Raw genomic sequence first — 22,812 nt, forward strand, 5'->3', positions numbered from 1 at the left:
CCCAAACTGATTTGGAGATGCTGAATGTTAATTATTCAGTTTTATTTTGCATAATATGTGCATCATATCTGGTTATGTTTTGTTCAAATCTTCTTGCACAGCTGATATGCTACTAATTATCAACCTCATGGGTGAATCCTCATAGAGTCTGTAGGAAAAGCAGCTACAGCTGTGTATGATATAAATCCCCCTGCAATTTACTATTTCCTTATCAGCTCTTTGTAGATACAGCATGCACCATTAAAAAAGACATGCCCTACAGTAATTCTCATTTTTCATCTGATGTTCTGATGAATCTATACCTGGGAGGCCACTGAGATACATTATTATTGTCATTATTAAAATGGGTCACGCATTACATTAGCATTCATTTATCTTTACAGTATAATCTTTTAAGTATTTACTACCAGAACATGAGAATAAGTACTAAAGTATGAATTTGGCTGTATTATCTTCCCACAGCCTTTTGCAAATGATAGATAACAGCCAACAATAGTAGACAGAATTTATAATCATTGTGTGTGTGTGTTTATATCACCTTCACCTTTTGCTCTTATAGTTATCAACATGTTTCATGGCTAGAGTCAACTAATTTGAGAAATTTGTTTTAAATGACATAGCTGGCAATTGCTAGCAATATTTTCTCCCTAGCACCTCATAGAGTGTCTTATTTAAAGAATAGGGGCTTGTTCACTTACAAAAATAAAAACTTTATTAATTATTATTATTTTATTGGTGAATAAAAGGGAGTGGCACAAAAGTGAGTGATAAATACCAAACACGTTTAATCATATTAAAACAAAATAATAATAATAATGACTGAGATTCGGAAAGCAGCATAGTTTTTTTTTTTAACACAAAACAGTTTGATATGAAAATGTAAGTGGCTGCAAATTGATTGTCCACCAGGGAATTATAGTTCAGCAGATAAAAAGACTGACATTTGGGAATCTTGCCAACGACACTGATTAATATCTGCATAATATCTGATGACCTCTGTCGAGCAGCTAGATACACTACAGTAGCTCGTGCTGCTGCTCTAGTGGTGACCGAGCTTCACTACAGCTGCACACCGCATCAGTCACCGAGAGCTCAGCGCGCACAAGCCTCTCTTCGGACCGCGGACACCGCAGCGAAACTGGAGCAAACAGTTCAGTATCCTCCTCCGCCGAGCCACTGGACCGGGACCGAGAGGCAGCCACCTCCATGGACCGATGAACTCGCAGAAATGTCCCGGCACATCTACACCCGACACGGGATAGGCGACGGGGTCCAGAAGCCGATTTTTCAGGTAGGGACGCGGGAGAAGGTGACAATGCGATGGTGACTGGTGCACCAAACACACATAGTTCTGTTTGTCTTTATAGGATCCAACGTCTTTAAATTGATCCGTGATACACATATTTCTTTCCAATCTGCCAACAATGACAACATGACCCCACTTAAAGGATTTTTACTCACAGGAAATTACTAATTTGAATATTTGAATATTCATAATTCATATGCTTAAAACGTATCATATGTTGAAGCAGAGATGATCTGTAACACTGCATTGCAAACATTATCTTTGAATTCTGTACACTGCATAGATGTACTTTATACAAGTTGTGCAGGTGTATGTGTGAGTGTAATTATAAATATATATATATATATATATGCATACATATATATAGCATATCTGCATCAAACACTTGCATTGTTGTTATGTTATATTTGTGTTTTTCCACTTGTAATAGAAACCTCTGAATGTCCTTATATATTTCCATTAACTTCTGATGGACAGCTTGATGTTGTTACATTTATTGTTGGTACAAATGCAATTGTAATTGGATGTTCATGAAGGAACGACATGATACATGTCCCCAAAAAAAAACATGATAAATAGTCAAGAAACCATGGTAGTGTCACAGTAAAATTCCTATGTTTTGTGTTTTAAACTTATGTATTATGTGGAATAATAGCTTAAAAGGTCAGTACATCTGAAAATAAAAAATGGCCATCATTTGCTCGCCTTCATGATGTTCCAAACTCAAATTACTTTTTTTTTTTTTATGTTGGGGACTGACAGCCTCAGTCACCATTTACTTTCATTGCATTTTGTACCATACAGTGTAAGTAAATGGTGACTGAGTCTGTCATTCTGTCACCTTCTTTTGTATTCTACCGAAGCAAGAAAGTCATATTGGTGGGTAAATGTCGAGAAAAATTTCATTTTGGGGTGAACTCTTATTTTACTCTACACGGGCTGATTATACAATTTAAAGGATCATTAAAACCAAATCCCGAATGTGCTAAAGATTAATGCATGCCAGTTTGATCTATTGGTCTTTAATTATGCTGCTAAATAATTAATGTTCTCATTGATTTCCCTGTAAAGGACGCATGGCCTGACCCAGTTTTTAAGCATCAGTGCTTCCTATGCAGCAGATGGCCATAACATTTATGTTTCTTGCACAACAAACTACTGGAAACATCCGTTCAGCTCAAACCGCTATATATTTTAACCGCATGATCTGCTCAGAAGTGGTTCGATGTAGGACTGCATTGCGGCCACCCATACTGAAGGGCAGTTTCGCCTGTTCAACACATTGCATTGATGTCTATGTGGCTCTGCAGAGTTCAGCTTCCTTGTGGTGATGTGCTTTGACATCTATATCAATAGACCCTCCTTATCCGTCAAGCTTTTAGTCACGTAACACCCAGGATAGGTCAAAGAGCCTTATGTCTGCTGTGTTTAGCTGTAGGTTTCATACTGACATATAAAACAGCGATGATTAATGCAAGTGATTAATCGTTGAAATGCTTTGCCAGTTCATTTGATTCTGACAGTAACAGCTAACAGACCCCATTGAGACCCCTCTGACAGTGTTGTGGAGGGATAAGTGGGTGTATGTGTTTGTATGAATGTGTCCCTGTTCTGCCGGTAGAAAAGGAATAGATTAATGGCTTGTTCTTTTGCCGCAGGTGAACAGAGGAACCTACTCACGGCGCAGTCGACTTAAGAGATCCGACGGCAGTACGACATCGACCAGCTTCATCCTCCGCCAGGTGAGAGGGGATGATGTAGATTATGGAAATATAATGTCTCCATTTAAATGCTTTGTGATATGACTCTCTGAAGCACTCTCACACTTGCTTTTGTTTTGCAATGAATTGAACTCTTTTGTTCGAGACTTCGTTTTAAGGGTAGCTACCTCTGCGTAGAACATTTTGAAGAGTTTTGAACAGTGACTAATATTCTCAGTGGATAATTGAGTATGCACTTTAATATGTGGACTTTGTTTTTCGCAGTTCTGACTCTTTTTCTCTATAAGCACAAAAGTGCAAGAAACAAACTCGCAATTCTGAGAAATAAAATCTGAATCACAAGATATGAAATCAGAATTCTAACTGTTTATCTCACAATTCTGACTGTTTTCTCACAAATGCAAGTTTATATCTCATAATTCGGTCTTCTGAGAATTGTGAGTTAACATCAGTTCTTTTCCATGTGCCTAATGTGTAAAACTGGGTTACGCAATACTTTTTATAGAAGCCAACGGGTTCGCATTTATCCATAATACACATATTTCTTTCAAATCTGCCAATGATGACAACATGCTCCCACTTGGAGGGGTTGTTACTCAGTGTAAATGACTCATTAGAATTTTTGCATAATAATTCATATGTTCAAAACGTGTCATATGTTCAATCGCATTAGTTGACTTCAACTAATATGCTCCTATGCTATGGAACCCTGTTTCTGCAACTGAATAAAAATAAAATTTAAAAAAGGTAATTCTGACTTTTTATCTCACAATGTGGACTTTGTTTTTCGCAGTTCTGACTCTTTTTCTCTATAAGCACAAAAGTGCAAGAAACAAACTCGCAATTCTGAGAAATAAAATCTGAATCACAAGATATGAAATCAGAATTCTAACTGTTTATCTCACAATTCTGACTGTTTTCTCACAAATGCAAGTTTATATCTCATAATTCGGTCTTCTGAGAATTGTGAGTTAACATCAGTTCTTTTTTCAGAAAAAAAAGTCAGAATTGTGAGAAAAAAAGTCAGAATTGTGCGATATAAACTCATAACTGCAAGGAAAAAAGTCAGAATTTTGAGAGTTTTTTTTCAACTGCTTAAACATTTTCAAAACTTTGCCTCTTTTTTAAAAAACTTTACACGCAAATCCAAGAATTGCACACACAAAATGCAAAATGCATCACATTTCTTGCAAAATGAAGCACTGCATTCAAAATATCACAAATACATCTCAAAAGCAAACATTCTCTCTCTCTCTCTCTCTCTCTCTAGCTCTCTCTCTCTCTCTATATATATATATATATATATATATGTGTGTGTGTGTGTGTGTGTGTGTGTATATATATATATATATATATATATATATATATATATATATTCTGTGTGATTTTTCAAAGAATTATACTCTTGTGTAGCTTTTTGAACAGGTTATTTGGTTTCCAAGCAACAGACGAGTCCTTGCTGTCATCAGATGAATATGAATTGCTCATGGCTACCTTTCCAACTGAACTTGTTCGACATTTAGCTGAATAGAGCTGGCTTGGATCTTCATAACATCTAAAAAAAAAAAAAGAGATTTTGGAGTTGAAATCAAGCCTGTAAATATTCTTTCAGCACATGCAATATGAAATCATAGAGTCCATTTTCCTAATATGGAAATATGATGTAATCCCTGTTGTCAGATGCATCTAGATATATGAGTTTGCAGAGAAGAAGAAAGTATCCCAGGGGAAACCAATGACCTTGATGCCTGCAATGTGGCATTTTCTAGCTGTCCCTGAATCTACCCTTGTTCATGTGTTTGAGGACTGTGCAGTATTCCCTGCAGTATTTGTGCAGCTGTAAGGCAATGCTTTGTGTATTAAATCATAATGTGGACAGGAATAAGCCTGCGTTCCTATACCGTAACCAAACATCATTTGCTGTAATTCTTTTCTAAATTTCACTGTAAAAACAGTGATGTTCCAAGCACTGACTATTTGATATTTTAGATTTGTTATATTATTAAGGTAATTGAAATAAATATGATTCGCACAGCTAATGCCTCTTTCCAGACGGATTACTTTAATTAAGTGAAAATTTATATGCATTCTATCATTTTAACAATATATAACCATAAAATATTTGTATTGCTTTGTTACAATTGTTTGTTTTAACAATTTTGCAGTGAATTTACATGTCTTAAAATGTATCTATTTTACGGAATCGTTTTTAGAATTTCTTATATTTTTACAAATTTTTATTTAATGAACTATTATAGTTGCAGTTTCATTAGTGCTGTAATGAGAAAATAGCTTTAACTTATTGGTATGTTCCGTCACCTTCACGCAGCTCATGCTGCAGTCTATTTGCTAATTATTCTAGAATCTAGGTCCCCAAAGAACCTTGGGAATTCAGCTTTTTGACTGACTTCCAGGACACTCTATTTCTGGCCATAGAAGTGGTTTCACAGCCAAGACCCTTCATTGAGGACACCCTACATTATAAAGTTTGCATATGTATATATTTTTAGATATGATCATAGGTTTAGGTTAAATTCTTCCTCACTCTAGGCCTCCCAATCATTTATGAGAACCTCAGATTTAGATGGTAAACTTTCTGTACAGTTTGCATTTTTAAGGTTTGAGGTTAATGCATGCTCCCATGTCCTCTGGAAAATGAATCTATGCATCTCCAGATGTATATGAAATATTATTATAGAGCATATAGGGTGCTGCTGAGAGGAAACATCTTGCTTCTAAACCTGTCTGTGTCTTCGAGATCTGCTCAAATGAGGCGAGAAAATCCAGGGGTGGTAAAAACCTGCTGAGATCAAGGTTAAAGACAAGACTGCAGATAGTCATGTATATAAAAACTTACTTGAACTTGCCTTGAATTTATGGCTGAAACAATCCTATTTTGATGTAGAGAGACTTAAAATGATTTATTAACCCAAGCTGTTGGAAGTTACTGTTTTTATAGTTATCCATAATGACGCATTTAAAATTCCTGATCATTGGGAGCTTGTATAAATTATTAATCTTGCTGGTATAGGTCACATGCCTAAACTCTTTAGTAATTCATTTATTTCTTTGCTTCCCTGCTGTGCCAAGATTAGCATGATTGTTGATTTGATGATCAGATGTCGACATATCAGATTTTAGAGATTTTCCTGACTAAATTAAATAGTGGAATCAGGAAACAAGGCGCATAATAAACAATCACAGAATTATTACAGCTATTCAAATGACAGTTAAGCATTAAAAGGAAACAAAAATTATTACAGGGGTAGGATATTAAGATGCACTTTATTTAGTAACAGAAATTTGTTTTGTTTTATCTGCTCTTTCATTCTGATAACTGATCCACAGTAACTAAAAGATGCTTGTTAAATTAAATGTGAAAATATCAGTAGTGATCTGAAGGATAGGCTATTTCATTTAACTAAGTATGCATTGTTAAATAATTTCAGTATGCATGTACATTTTACGAAACATAATCTATAATAGTAAGATTCTTTTATTGGTGGATCTCAACATATATATTTATTTTTAATAATAGATTACATTCTGCATTATTATCTCATCATATGCTTCTCGGTGGATCCAGTTGAAACAGAGAAATGTATTAATTGCTCTTGTTCTCTTTTGATGTCTGGACTCTTCATGAGTTTATTTGATTAAGAGTAGATTAAAGAGGCGAGTGTGTTTTAGTCATATAATTTGTTCCAGTAGAAAAGCAGACTACAGGGGGCGATGTGTGCCAGAGTTATACTCGAGAGAGAGCCGTGGTTAATTAACAGCAACACCGTCAGTTCATTTCCATGTAATTACTTGACAAGACCTGATTGGTCATGGTTTTCTTATTATTTCAGTAGCTGGAGGGATATCAAGGGAAATATGAACCAATAACAGAATTAGAAATGCAACGCAACCTTAAAAAATTGCATGTTTAATGATACATAAATCTCTATGGAAATATGTCTCGTATTGGGCTAATTGTGTTTGTCCAGGGGCATCATGTATTTTATTGGAGCAATGATGATTTAATTTTGAACAGTAATATTTAAAAGAAGCACAGGTTCAGGTTTGGGGTAAAACAAAAAAGAGCTGTACATTTGTTATAGCTGCAATTTATATGCTCTTATCAGTGACCCCAAGATGGGGTTGATGTTGCTTCTCCACATTCATGAGAATGTAATTACACAAAGCAGAGGTATTGATACACCCACTAAAGAACAGTCTGGTTCAATATGGTCATGTCAAGCTCTCATTTTATGTTTCATCATTCATATCTGCCATAAACTGGGTGGTGATGGCGCAGTGGATAAGACACATGCCTTTGGTGTGAGAGACCCAGGTTCGAATCCACTGTGAGACACCAATGTGTCCCTGAGCAAGACACTTAACCCCTAGTTGCTCCAGAGGCGTGCGACCTCTGACATATATAGCAATTGTAAGTCGCTTTGGATAAAAGCGTCAGCTAAATGAATAAATGTAAATGTAAACTGGTGGTTACAGATATTTAGGAACCTGGGACATTTATATGGATGGGTTTTTGTTGTTTGCTTTTTTGTGTTATGCCATTGTGGCATGTATTTGCATTGCATAATACTGGTAAATTGTTTAGATCTTTTTACTTGTTAATAATGCTGAAAAATGTTACTGCTTTGTAAAAATTCACTTTATTGTAGTTTTTCAATTTTAAAGTTCAGGAACAGCAGTCATGCTTCCTAATTTAGCTTTTTAACTCAAATAGGCCATAGCCCTACATTAGAAAATGGTTTGTGGTTTAGCTCCATTTATCATTTGCTCTAGAACATGAATAATTAATGTGGTTGCAGTTGTTCGCACCTTTGAGTTGGGAATCATATTTAGTATTGTGTTGTGTTGTCAGGATGCATTTGTTCTTCAACTCAAAATGATCAGTTAGTTGATGTTTCATTTGTTTCAATTGTGGAGGTTTACGTTTGGCATTTTAAGGTATGGTTTTGTCTCAAATGTTGTCAGTAGTTTAAGACAGCAAGCACTTTCACACAGATGAAACGCATAATAATAATATAAATTTACATTTATTGAGCAGACACCTTAATCTAAAGCGACTTAAGACTTTATTCAAGGTGTTTGAGGTTTTTTTTATTTTACTATAATAGTGAGTAATAATAATAATAATAATTTATTTACAATATAATTAATATTTTTTTCCTTTTCTTAAAAAAAAATTTATTCACTCAAGTAAATGAATTAAATTAAGGCATTTTTTAAAAGCCATGCAAGCTGTTGCCAGTTTAATTTTGCAAACACCAAATTTTTACAGTGTATGTGAAGTAATGCATGAATTGTGAAATGAATAGTGGAGTCTATATGTGAACATGGATGAAAGAAAGAGATGGGGTGAGATCCAAGATGGTCAAAAATAGAAACGGAGAGGAAAAATTGGTCAAGGAGTGGAATGCTGTCAGCACCCTGCAGACCCCTTCTCCTCCTCCTTTAACATTCAACAGAAGAGAGCACTTGTCCTTTCTTACTGGAGCTCCTCTCAGCCAATCAGAAGACAGCCTCGCTGCTTTGTCATCAGCTTCTGATTGAGGAAGGCTCTGTTTTCCTGCTCTGTTTGTGGAAGCTTGATAAAATGCCAGGTCTCTGCCGTCTCTGGGGAGAGCCCCACTTCTCTATGATGTGATCGATCACACTTCATCCTCATTAATACAATACGCTGGCTTCAGGAGCGAAAGGGGCGATTGCCATCTGCTTGACGTTCCTCCTTCTGTGGTCTTATTGTGGGCAAGGGGATTGTAAGAGAGCCCTGTTAGACGTACTCTCGCTGGAGCTTCCTTATCCCACATTTGCATTTGATCGTTAAGGTGATCCCTTGGGAATATCAGACCTCCATGTACGACAATTTGTACCTGCATGGATTTGAAGACTCGGAGGTGGTGAGTAAGGGTCTATGTGTGCATCTTCACAGTGTTTTCTATGACTCTATGCTCACACAGATGCTCTGAGGATGGCTGGAGGAATTCAGCTTGTGGATGGTGCTACTGGTCCCAGTGAGTGTTTTGGGGGAGGGGAGAGGATCTGTATGTGTGTGTGCATGTGTATAGGTTTTGTTTCGCTGTCACCTCCACTCTTTCTCCAAACCTCGCTCTGCCTCTCAGATGCATCGTGGAAGAAGCAGTCGGGGGAGAGCATCAGTCGTTGTGGTAGCCTGTTATTCCGTATCATTGAGCTGTCGCTAATAATGCCACACTGCTTACTGGTTTAGTTCCTCTTAGCTTGCATGCATTGTTGTTTTTGTTAGATTTTCAGTGTGGCCTCAGCTACTCTGAGAAGGAATGCTTGCTTAAAGTGCCACTTTGTTTCTGCTTGTAATGGATGGATCATTTAATCAGCCTCATTTGATCAGATATAAACAAATCCCATGAAAGTAGCAATAATGTTCAGCATTGATGTCTGTACTGGTTACAGCCAAAACAAAGCCAGTCTCCTAAGTCAGCCAGACACAAGTTTCAACACTTTGCAGCCTTATTTTTTAACTTTAATCACAAACTATCCACATTCCACTCAGTGTTACCATTGGCAAAAGTCAGAGCTGGAAATTTAATTGATATGATGTTATCAATTTTTGGCCATATGGCTTTGCTTAACACAAACAATATTTTAAAGAATGCTGAGAACCAAACAACACTTTCCCTGAGACAAATCTCAAAATATATTTTATGTTCCTCAGAAGATCCACCCATAATTGAAAAGACTGTTTTCATTTACGCACACTTGTATTGTTCCGAACCCATATGAATTTCTTTCTTTTGCGGAACACAAGAGATAATATTTTAAAGATTGCTGGGAATCAAATGACATTGGAGGCTACTGACTTCCACTGAGACAATTTTCAAAATATATTTTATGTTTCACAGAAGAACAGAGTTTTTGGAAGAACATGAACAGGAAAAACGAATTTTCGCGTGAACATCTCTCTTCCACATTTGCACTTTTCATAATAGGAAGTTGGCAGCTCAGACTTGTGCGTTGTTCTGAAAGAAGGCCTTTTATTTTCAATGAATGTTGGTGTTATTAGTTAGAACTAAGATGGTTTGAGAAAAGGAAGTTTTTTTTTCCATAAACCTTATCAATAAATCAATTGTGTGTATTCAATAGGGATGGGACGATACACTTACCTCCCGATGTGATACAATCACGATACTTGGGTGCCCATATGATATGTATTGCGAATTATTATTTTATTTTTTAATTTTTTTAAGAATTTTGATTCTACAAGTATTGCGATTTGATATTGCTGTTGCGATTTTTTTTATTTTTTGTTTTTAACTCTAGACCATGGGAAAAAGTTGAATGATACACTTAATATACAGACTGTCACAATACAAAAAAAAAAAAAAACACATCTTAGCGGTACTTTTTCCTGTTTTATTTCAGTTTTCAGTAAACATAAACAGCCACAAAAAGTCCAATAGAAAAATACTTTTTGAAATAAAGTGCCCATCAAACTAGTTCCATTAATAAAATAAAATAAAATGAAGAGTCCGTGAAAGCTTTCTTTAATAGCATTCTTTTAAATACTGGACTGTGTTAAATAAAATATATAAGCCTTGACCCATTTCCCATATTATATATATATATTTTTAAAAAACAAAAACAAAGCAAATTTATTTCACAAAAATTAAGCTAAGAATATGATTAATACTGAATAAACAGACTATAAACGTAAGGCTATTAAATAGCAGTCCCAAACTAGTTTTTGTTAATACAGTTAAGTTGGTTTGAGCCACCACATTCATATAAACATATACAAAATAACACAAAGTGAAAATAACAGTATTTTTGGGTTATGCAAACAACAGTTGCCATGGTGAATATACAATACTAACATGAACTGTTAATAGGTGTGTTCGACTTGAAGCAGCGCTGTGCAGAACACGATATAACATCTGGTAGGACAGGATAGTTTGTTTTTCTGAGGTCAGAGACTTTTTATTTCGTAACAACTTAAAGAAATAACGATAGAATAATGACACTGACATTAAGTGTATACACTCGAAGTGACATTGATTGTTCATCGTTATGACATTTGTCATAATTGAATGCAACAGAAAAGTTCAATTTTTTATTTTAAATACTTTGTTACACTTAAAATATGATTTTTTTGTGATGAATATGTTGTGCATTTACTATTTACTGTAGGTGTGTCACTGACTGTCTAACAGCCTCACAAAACAATTGATCAGAAAATCTGAATTTGTCACATACCATCATATATGTTAACATAACATTCCATTCTAAATACCAAATGCATTTTGTTAGGCTTTCATTGATCAGTGGCTCTTGGAAGGAAATCATCATAATTTATCTCCGTTCACCTAACTGATAAAGCACTCTAACGTAGTTAAAGGACAAGTTCGCAAGTTCGTTTTTATTAAATGCCCATCTTGCCAGCGGTGAATTACCCAGTTTAGCTCTGTCAATTAGGCAGCAGGAGTTCACACCATGTACCAGTGGGGGGATTCAATCAGGAGGGTACATTGAATTTTGTCTGCTTTCCATAAGCAATAAATTGTTTAGAAATCCAGATTCTTCAGACAAGATTATCTGTCTGTCTGTCTGTCTGTCTAGCAAAGCATCTGTTCTCTACTGTGAAATGCTGAGAGGCTGTTTAATTTATGTGGAGGACAATTTAATACCCTGCAGCAAGTATTTTCTCTGGAATTATATGGTGCAGAAATATCATGGAAATTATGTCGTAAGAATGAAATAATGACAAAGTAGCTCAGATCTGGTGGCCTCTGATGATCTTAATATAGCCTTGTGGTCTAATTGTGTCTGCCTCTCTTTTCTCCTCTTCCCTTACAGCTTTTGAATATTAAAGGTAATGGAGGGTTCAAGCAGGTACTATTCGTTGCGTGTAATTGTTTCGTGTATCCTGTTTTTTTATATTTATGACACTGATGGTGTTCCATATTGTTAGTCTAATTGTGCGAACTATATCTGCACTGTTATATTTGGAATTGCTTTCTAATAAAAGCAACTGCTTAAGTTTCAAACTACCGGTTCAAACATTATCTCATACTGCATTTAAAGCGGAAGTGTGTTTTCAGTATAGTTTTAAGGTAAATGTTTTGATAAAAATGGATGATAGCGACTGTTCTTTTAAACTAATTATTTTCATTGAATTGTTAACTAAATTGGACAGAATTAGAGCAGTTAAAGCAATAGTTCACCCCAAAATGAAAATTAATTTGCTAACCCTCATGTTGTTCCAAACCTGTATGACTTTTATTCAGATTTTTTTTCCTGATCTTCTTTTGTGTTACATAGAAGAAGGAATTGCATATATTGCAATGACATGAGTAAATAATAAGTGAGTTTTAATTTTTTGGGTAAACTGTAATAACTCTCTCAATATCTAACCAATCTTAAAATCTGGCTCTATAAATCTACAACTAGTAATGTCTGCTTCTTCAAGTGCTGCTTTGAGGTTCGCAACCAGTTCACAATTCAGACTGAGCAAGGGAACAGTTCAAGGACGCAATTCCAATTTTGGGTTGCAGCTGATTTAAAGATCAGTTTAGTCAGATATTAGAAGTACTGTACCTTTCATGGCTTACTATGTGACACAAAGCTTTCATCATCATCTCTTTTTATGGTTAAGTATTTGCTTTAATCAGATGTGGCCCTAAATGGTAGTGATCTCATGCTGTGTAGTGGAGAGATTTATCTGTAATTACCCACTGCTCTTGCCTGCATTGGTCCTCAGCCCTCATGATTCATCTGTATATCTGCTCACTGGAGGATGCTTTTTCACTGACCGATTTAACTGCTTTTGTTTTCAAAGAAATACAGGGCAAGGATCTACCAGCGTAGTGGACTTTGAGTGCCCCAAATGCTCTCAGACTCACTGGCATCACAGAAAAATGTTCACGGCGTACAATCTCTGAAGATAAGCAGAACGTGTGGCTTGACAAACCCAAGCCCACACACTTGACATGGTTAGATAATGGAGTACGCACTGAGGCAGAGTACATGAAAGCTGCATGTGGTTCAGCCATTGTGTGTGGGTTTACTTGTCTATACTGTCATTTAGGGACAAAGCTGTCCCCAGACATTAACTTAAATTGTCCTGAAAAAAGGAAATTCTTAAGGAAATCCTTAAAAAGGATTCTTAAACACAGTAACTAAAATCTATTTTAATAGATGCTGAACATGTATAAGAATATTTGTATTGTGTGTGTGTGTGTGCGTGTGTGTGTGTGTGTGTATGCATATACAGCAAGGAGTCATAACATGAAAAATTTTATTTTTGTGTTTTGTTATAATAAGAGATTACTAAGTAAACATTTGCAGAACTTGCAGAGCTCAAAACTCTCCACAGTCCGAAGAGACAATCTATTAAAACCAAGATGTAAAAATAGTGGGGAAAAATGGTGGTCAGATATTCTCAGGGGAAGAAAAAAAAAATCTAATTGGGAAAATATTAATATTTAGATTTTTTTAATTAAATTTTTTAATTTAAATAATCACTTTTTTTTCTTTTTATTTGTGGGCTGTTTTTACATACTAATCATGGCTCATACTGAAGTTGGAAGCACTGGTTAATAGATTTTAGTGTGTGGTAATAAATAAACATCAACTGGGTCATTTATACTGGGTCTTGCTGCTAAGTAGGTTGTGATAGCCGAGGCACAGAATAACTTTGCATAACTTTGACTTCTGTTAGTTGAACTTCCTAAAAAATCAGACAAGTACAAAAATGTTTTAACTAAAATGTAACTTTTAAATGAACTATTTTAATTTGAATACCTCAGTAGCTTGCAATTCGTAAAATTTACCTAGTCCAAGTCGTTTCTGAGAAGCTGTCTTATGGGATTGACTTGGACAGTGCAGCAGATGAATCATGCCTTCTGTATTTAAATGTATTTATGACCCTCTAATCAATGTGTCATGCCAAACATTGAATGGCCAATGTTCATTTTGATTGATTTCAAAATTTAATTAGTTTTATAAAAAAGTATTGAAATATTTTATATTTTCAAAATTAGTTATTTATACATGACTGTATGTAAAAAGATGATAACTGTTTAACAATTAAACCATTTAAACCATTGCTTGAAAATTAAATATTTGACCTCAGGTTGAAGTGTGCTGGCAGCCTGAGAAAGAGGAACTGTGCTATCATCTGCTGGGGAAATGTTCTCGTCCTGCACCCTGCCATCTCTCTCCATCCAACCATCGCTATCGCTGAGTCGGCAGCATAGAAGAAGCAAACCAGCTGGCCATGGGGTGTAATGTTTTCTACAGTGAAGTGATTGCCTGACTGCAGATTCTGTAAACGCCCAAAACCATTTGATACCAGCATTGTTCCACAAAAGAAGCAAAGCCATACAGGTTTAGAACGACATGAGGGAGAGTAAATAGTGACATGATTTTCTTTTTAAAAGCCTTTTTGCTATATCAACTGCATGTTTATAAGTTGCATCATATTTGCAATTAGCATTGTTTTTATTTAGATCAGACCTTGTGACCCGTGAACCACCAGCTGAACTTGATAATATACAAATGTAATGATGGGCCTTAATATATCAGTGTTTATTGACTCGTAAAAGTCATTGTGCATAAGCTCAGTTTAAAGATTCAAACTGTTTGTGTTGCAGTATTAAAGCGAATAGTTTGATGGTTCAGTGGTCCTAATGCGTGCTGGAATGAGAAGATGGAAAGAGTTGCGGCGAGGATGAATCACAGGGGCTTTGATGTCATCAAGAGCAGATGCAGCTCCTGTCTCTTGACTCGCCTCAGTGCACATCGCCTTCTGTAACACTGGTCACATGACTATCCTGGCCATGGAGGTCCATGATCTAGTGTGATGACCAGTAGTGTGGGCATTGTGCTGGCTAGGGTAGTGAGCTTAAAAAACTGAAGTATCTTGTCGTGTCTAGTCATTAAGTGAACAGAGATGGAGATCTAGAGATACTGATGGTCCACCGGGTAGACCAGAACCAATTCTGAGCTGGTCAAAGTGGGTCTTTTTAGCAGGGTTGCCAGCCTCCATTCACAGTAGTTGCTTCATCTTGAGTTGCCAAGTTACTTTAGACAAAAGAATGACACATTGTGTGCACCTTTCATCTACTTCCTTCATCTCCCACAGTGCTAGACATCTGTCTTGGCAAAAGTGAGTAATCATGAACTTGCGGAAGTGATGATATCATACAGTTAGACATAATGAATGTTTCAGTGTACCTTTGAGGAGATACCAGGAATAGAATCAGATTCTCTTTGATGAGGCATCTCTACTGGGATGCGTGTGTGCTGGCATCTGAGATTCATCAAACTGCTGTATCTCTAGTCTTTGTTCTTTCTTCAGCCCTTTATCTTTGTTTGGGTCCCTTGTTCAAGGTTCTTTCAATTTGTGCCAATATACCAGATTGCTTTTTAAAGAATCATCAAGCATCTTTAACACACACTTCTTAAAGTTCTGAGTTTTGTGTGCTTAAGTGCATATTTATTGTGCTAGCAGCACAAAATAGAATTGGAATCTGTTCAGAGGTTTGGAATTGCAGTCTGTTCAACCTGTCTACAGCCAGACGGGACAAGATCAGAGATGGTATAAGGAAGAGGGGGCAGACCATTCTAAAAAATAAACACCTTCATATGGTGGATGTAAGAATTTTCTTTCTCTTTTTTGTAAAAAGAAATCCTTTTGTGAGAGACTAATTTAGCTGCAGCATCCTTAAATATACATGATATATATTTCAAATAAATGTTTTTCATTTTGAACTTTCCATTTATCAAAGGATTCTGAAAAAAAAAAATCTATCACTGTTTATTATTTAAATATTAAGTAGCGCAACTGTTTTCAATATTAAGTACCAAATCAGTCTATAAGAATGATTTTTAATGGATAATGTGACACTGAAGAATGCTAAAAATTCAGCTTTGCATTCAATTTTTAAAATATATTAAAATAGAAAAAAATATTTTAATTTGTAATATGTGACCCTGGACCACATAACCTTAAGTCTTAAGTCGCTAAGGTACATTTGTAGCAATAGCCAAAAATACATTACATGGGTTAAAATGATTGATTTTTCTTTTATGCAAAAAATCATGTTCCATGAAGATATTTTGTAAATTTCCTAACGTAAATATATCATAACATAATTTTTGATTAGTAATATGCATTGCTAAGGACTTTATTTGGACAACTTTAAAGGCGATTTTCTCTGTATTTAGATTTTTTTGCACCCTCAGATTTTCAAATAGTTGTATCTCGGCCAAATATTATCCCATCCTAATATCCCACCATACATCAATGGAAAGCTTATTAATTCAGCTTTCAGGTGATGTATAAATCTCAATTTAAAAAAACTGACACTTATGACTGGTTTTGTGGTCCAGGGTCACATATTTAAATTGTATAATGTGATTTTACAGTATTTGTAATCAAATAAATGCATTTATTTATTTTAAATAAAAAAAAAAAAAAATCCTACTGACCCCCAACTTTTCAAAGGTGCAAATGCATGATTTATTTGACATATATTAATGAAATGTAATTTTAACAGAGTATTAAAGATTGTGGTTTTTCATCATGTCAAAGCAACTAAATCCCTATAGTGACCATCATTTTCCTCTTTTATTGTGCCTTGTTGACTCTGTGTCATTGTTTCTGATTCTGTCATAGTTGCTCTTGACTGTACTATAAAGCTCTGTGCCTGTCAGATACTTGTACAGTTTTCTGTTTGTCCATCTTCTTTTTTTTTGCTTTCGATTAGATTTAATGCAGTAAAATCTCTCTGCAGATAGGTGGTTGAGAAATAGTGTGTGTTTTACAGCTTATGTGATGATAACAAGATCAGACTGCTTTGGCCAAACCCAGCACAGAAAAAACACACATGGGCATCATCCGTCAAACTGCGTAACGGGATACATTGATGATATTTTTCCTGACAGCTGGAAGACATTTTTTTGTAATATATTGTAATATAATATGGCACATTAAATTATACTACCTTCATTATTATAGTAATTTATAAGGGTTTTAAGTAAATTAGTTAAAATATTTGACTGAAACATGAAATACCATGTGTACATGATACATGGATTGTACAAAGGATGCAATAAACCGTAATGCACCAAACTTAAATTTTTTTAAAAGGTTTCTGAGTAAAATCAGATATCTTAACTTATTTATATGTTTTAAGCAAATGTGAAGCTAGATCACAGAAAGATTTTAAGGGTGAAGACAGTTAATCACTTATTTTTGAGGGATCTGAGATGAAGTTGTCCTTACCTCAGTGAATTTGTAAGTGCCTATTATTGCTGAGAAACGTATCCAAATAATTTTTTGAGATACACAATATTGCCAAAAGTATTGGGTCACCTCCTTCTAATGAACAGGCTTGACTGCTTTAGTAATTTCCATGAGTACAAGTCTTAATTTTTAAGTATATAATGATATTCAACGGAATTGTGTGCTTCTAATTTTATTGCAGCAGTTTGGACAGGACCCTTTTCTATTCTAACATGACAGTGCTTCTATCAGTGGATATTGCACTGATAAAGAGAATATTAGTGGATTATAATATTAGTTGGTATGTTCTTATGGGACACAACTACAGGGTTAATGAACCTTCAAGGCGTCTATTAGCTTTGAGCACAATCTTTTGATTAGTAGATCAAAGCACATGTTGATCTTGCATTCATTGCATCTCTTGCTCTCAATAAATGAGAAACATCTGAGAAGCATATGCTTAAGGTCTCAAAATGCTCTCCAATTAATCTCATCGCTGTCTATGTGAAGAAATAGATATTTTAAAAAGATCTCTTTGGGGTTTCTTTCCTATGGGACTTTTGATCCTCTCTCCTTTTCATTATCTGTAATACATTTGAACAAGACATCCATCTGACTCTGAGGCTGTCGGCTTCAGTCATTTTCTAACTGATCTGGTCCTCTTTCCTTCAATGCTTCCATCAGCCTGTGCATCAACATCTGCACATCCATTTCTCAGCTTTGCAAACACAGTGAAGTCAGCATTAGACCTGTTTACTGCACTCTTACATGAAGTGTTACGCATGAAGTGACTAAAAGGAATTTAACTCTGTATTCATAATTTCAGGTTCCTCAGAATGCAAGCTGGGATGTGTGCTTCTTCGATGCCTTAACATTTATGTTATGGTGGAATTTCTTGTATTTTACCTGTCATTTATTGTTTTATATATAGCGTTGTTTGAATAAAAATAGAGTAAAAACAGTAATACTGAAATAATACAACAATTGAAAATCATAATTTCTATTTTAATATATTTTTTATGTAATTCTTACCTGTAGTGGCAAAGCTGAATGTCACATGATCATTCAGAAATCATTCTAATATGCAGATTTGCTGTTCAAGCAACATTTCTTATTATTGAGTTGTGTTGCTGTATAATTTTGCGGAAACTGTGAACATTTCAGCATACTAAGATGAATGGAAAGTTCAAAAGAATAACATTTATTTAGGATCTAAATCTCTTGTGACATTCTAAATCTCTTCTGCTGTCACTTTTGATCAATTGAGTATGCCCTTTCTGAATAAAAGTATTAATAAAAAAAAAAAACTGCCCCAAACTTTTGAAGAGTAGTGGATAATAATTATAGCAATAAATTTAAGAATCTGAAATTGTCTGTTTTTATTCAGTGATGGAAGAAATATAGCAGTGATACATAACTAAATATCCTTTTAATGTACCCTTCATTTAAAGTCCCAAGCCCATAAACCCATTCATGCTTACCACATTCTCCTTGATAAAGTGTAATTTCACTATTACTGCTGCTTCTATTTTAAGGTTTTCTATGCTCTTAAGGTTTACATAATAAAAAAAATTCCAACCCTTTAACATGAAAGATTATTCAAACTAGCATCTTCTGCTTGATGCACTGTAATGAATAGTTATTTAAAACAAAACCTTTTAATGCAGTCTAAACCCATTCAGATAAAACAATAATTACTATGTGTGTAATACAAATGTGTGTCATTATGGACAAGCAAGAGCAAAGTAAAGGCTATTCCTCCCACATATCCTTTGTTTGGTGTAGCACACATCCACTCTAAATCATCTAGATACATTTTAGGATTCTTGAGGTTGTTTTACATAAAGTGCCTTTGTGTAAATGGCAATAAATTGATAGGTATTCACAATGTGTGTGCAGGGTTCCGCCGATTCCTACACTAGCAGACCATCCGACTCAGATGTCTCTCTGGATGAGGAGCAGGGTGGCCGGCAGGAGAAAGAACAGCAGGCCACCGTTCAGCTGGAGAGGGCAAAGGTCAGACTGTCTTAACCAGAGCTACCTGTACCTGTGCCATTTTCTTTATTTTAAAATAGCAAATTGTAGAAACTAGTTCTATTAATTTCTATTATCAGGTTGCTCAAGCACACTGATATACTATTCATCAATATGTGATTTAAATCTGTCTCAGGCCAAAGCTGTGGCCTTTGCCGTGAGGACAAACGTCAGCTACTGTGGTGCCCTGGATGAAGACGTTCCTGTCGCTGGCACTGCCATTTCCTTTGATGCTAAAGACTTCCTTCACATCAAGGAGGTGAAGAGGGCATTTATTTAATGAGAGCCTGTCTAGCTTAATCCATTTATAATGGACTTTAAACAAATTCCTTTGTCCTCTGTGTATTTCCACAGAAGTACAACAATGACTGGTGGATTGGGCGACTGGTGAAGGAAGGTTGTGATATCGGTTTCATCCCCAGTCCCTTAAAGCTAGAGAGCATTCGCTTACAGCAGGACCAAAAAAGGGGCCGCTTCCATGGGTAAGACTGACTTACAGGATAATATATGTATGAGTAATGAGTGTTATGCTGAACCTTAAACAGTTTTGAAGGCTAAATACACAAAGATGCAAATCTGTCTTGCTGACAAGCCATTTGTGGTAAATTATTTAAAAAATTAGTAGCATTATCATCAAAGAAGAATATACTGAGTAGGTTTCCACTGTGCAAATTTCAAAAGCCAAATTTCAGGATGATTATAAATGCCTTTGTACCTCGTTGTTCATTGCAGCATTGTTCTATTTAGAACACAGGACGGGTGATTATTCATGGGACAACTCATTTTGGCGCAGTGTCCTTTCATATACTGAGCATGATCGGTCATAGTTGTAGGTGTTTATTGAAAGAAGTGAAAAAGAAATATACTAAAATGTATTTGAAATACATTTATTTCATGCTAAGTACATTTACATATTTACATATGTAATAAAAATACCTTGCAACTGTACTTTTAGTATACTAAACTGATTAAGTCTGCTAAATTGGAACAACAAATGTTGTATGCAATGCACTTCAATTGTGCGGAAGTAGTGCTGAAGTCCAACTAAAGATATTCTGAAGTATATTTGATTGTGCTAAAGTGGAACTATTGCATCAGGTACACTTTAAATATCTTGCATTTAAAGACCAATATTATTCAAAGATCATACAATCCTCATTAAAAGTGACATTAAAACACATTTTAGTCTTAATATTAAGAAATGTGCATTGTGCACAAATAGTACTCCAAATAAAGTTTCAAGTGATACAAGTCTCAAGTGATAATCAGTAAATATTGTATATTTGAACGATACTTAGTATGAAATAAATATACTCTAAATATATTACTTTTTACTGGGGTTACCTTAAACACAATATAAAGAATAAAATTTGACTTTATAGCATATTCTAGCTTCTAACAAAATTACATTCTAGCTTACACAAAATTACATTAAAGGGGTCATGGGATGCCCATTTTCCACAAGTTGATATGATTCTTTAAGGTCTTAATGAAAAGTCTATAACATACTTTGGTTCAAATTTCTCAATGGTAGTGTAAAACAGCACCCTTTTTACCCTGTCAAAAACAGCTCTTTTCAGAGCAAGCCGTTGTAAATGTAAATGAGTTCTGCTCACCCTGTCCCTCTTTTCCGAGCCGGTCTCTGAGAGGCGGTAAACTTTAGCAGCATTCATCGTGAAACTTACTAACTAGCGCGTTATAAGGAAAGGTGATTTGCAAAGATTCATTAAAAAAAAACGTATACTCACTTCTTCTGTTGGTGAAGCTGGATCACGAATGATTCGCGCGAACATAGACACAGTTAGGTAGATCGGGGGAGCATTCTCTTCAGAAACAAACGTAATCCACTGCGTCTTCAGCAGCTCAGATGTTGGGAGTAAATGACGACTGCTATGTTCATTATTACATCCAACAATAAAACACTTCAATCGCTTAGGAGTCGTTCTTGTCTACATCTGCTCCGGCGTCGAAACAATGGCGGACTGATGACAGCTCACTCAGGGCGGGTCTAACGTAAGACACCAGTCCAGTCTGTGCTGAAACGCTACTATCAATCAACTATCGTGAGAGGGCCTGGGTCTGTGTGACGTCACACAGACAAGAAGCTGAGAACGGCTTGATTTGAGAAAGGGGTAATGATTTTAGTAGATAAAAAAAACACTGGGTGGATTTTTATCATTATAGGGTGGTTGTGTACACACACTGCCAACACACTTCTATGTTCAAACAACATGTAAAAGTGCATTTCGCATCCTATGACCCCTTTAAAAATGCCAAACTTGATCTGACTGCCACAATATTTCATGCAAAGTTAATTTAAAAATAAGAAGTACTAATTATTTATTTCTTAGAATATAACTGGATTCCAATTAGACATGCAATGGGGTGAGCCCTTTTGTTAACTATTTAATTATCAGTCCTTAATTACCTCCATTCCCTATTTTGTATTCTGCCCCTATAGGAAGTCCAGTGGGAACTCTTCTTCCAGTCTGGGTGAAATGGTGTCAGGCACCTTCAAGCCCAACCCTGCTTCTGCAGGTCAGCTTTAGTGAAGGGTTCCAGTTCACTTCAGATTTACAGGCTGGTTTTATAAAATGTCCAGAAATTACAGAATAAATTGATGTTTTCCAATAGCTACCAGGGGAAAACATGTCTGTTTTTTTAAATGCTTTTTTAAATTGACGCTTCATATCTTGTTAATGCCCCTTGACACAAAATAAATATGGCTGAGAAACACAACCTGTAGAGAGGCTGTGTTGCCCAGTGAAATTTAGTGTAACTAAAACCATACAGGAAGAATGCTAGGCATTGAAAATGTTAAATACAATTTATTTTATTTTATTTTATTTTGAATTTTAAGTAGAGAATAGATTCATCAGATTTTCTTTTAATCTACTTTTTAAAATTCCTCTTTTCAATCATCACAGGTAAACAGAAACAGAAAGTGGTGAGTGAGCTTTATTTCATTTGTCAATCCTATTAATTCTATAAAATACTATACTGTTGTAACAAACATCTGTTTCAAGCTATTGCAGTGTTCATGCAGTAGTCAGCATGGGGTTATTGTAGTGCAAATAAACGGCATATTGTTTCACATCAAATTGCTGATATTTTGCAGGCCGAGCACATTCCTCCATACGATGTGGTCCCTTCCATGAGGCCGGTGGTCTTAGTTGGCCCATCACTTAAGGGATATGAGGTAGGCCTCCCCCAATCCCTACTGTGTGTGTGTGTGTGTGCATGTTTATGTGGTTTATGAGGACACAAATTTGTATAATGACATGGGTATGACAGAGGTATTACAATATGAAGGTGGTTTATGAGGACACTGCCTATGTCCCCGTAATTCAAAAGGCTTAAAAAACATACTAAATGGTGTTTTTTTTGAAAATCTAAAAATGCACAAAGTCTCCTGTGAGGGCTAAGTTTAGGTGTAGGGTTGGTGTAGGGCAATAGCACACACAGTTTGTTCA

The 22,812-nt window shown here is 35.5% G+C and overlaps 1 protein-coding gene across 2 annotated transcripts in view; it reads left to right on the forward strand.

The window, feature by feature from the left end:
- Positions 1 to 1,228: 1,228 nt before the first annotated feature.
- Positions 1,229 to 22,812, forward strand: part of cacnb4a (calcium channel, voltage-dependent, beta 4a subunit) — a gene marked incomplete at its 5' end in the record, with an annotated part of 30,587 nt that continues 9,003 nt past the window's right edge. The window contains 8 exons of one of the 2 annotated variants that reach the window (XM_079427203.1): positions 1,229 to 1,291; positions 2,965 to 3,048; positions 19,205 to 19,321; positions 19,476 to 19,598; positions 19,694 to 19,821; positions 21,801 to 21,877; positions 22,267 to 22,286; positions 22,458 to 22,538. In XM_079427203.1, the coding sequence (XP_079283329.1) occupies positions 1,229 to 1,291; positions 2,965 to 3,048; positions 19,205 to 19,321; positions 19,476 to 19,598; positions 19,694 to 19,821; positions 21,801 to 21,877; positions 22,267 to 22,286; positions 22,458 to 22,538 (693 nt within the window). Of the gene's footprint in view, positions 1,292 to 2,964; positions 3,049 to 8,619; positions 8,940 to 19,204; positions 19,322 to 19,475; positions 19,599 to 19,693; positions 19,822 to 21,800; positions 21,878 to 22,266; positions 22,287 to 22,457; positions 22,539 to 22,812 lie in introns of those variants that run through there. The other variant, XM_079427202.1, reaches the window with a different exon arrangement.

This window comes from Barbus barbus (assembly GCF_936440315.1).
Source record: "Barbus barbus genome assembly, chromosome: 10".
NCBI classification, from domain to species: Eukaryota; Metazoa; Chordata; class Actinopteri; order Cypriniformes; family Cyprinidae; genus Barbus; species Barbus barbus.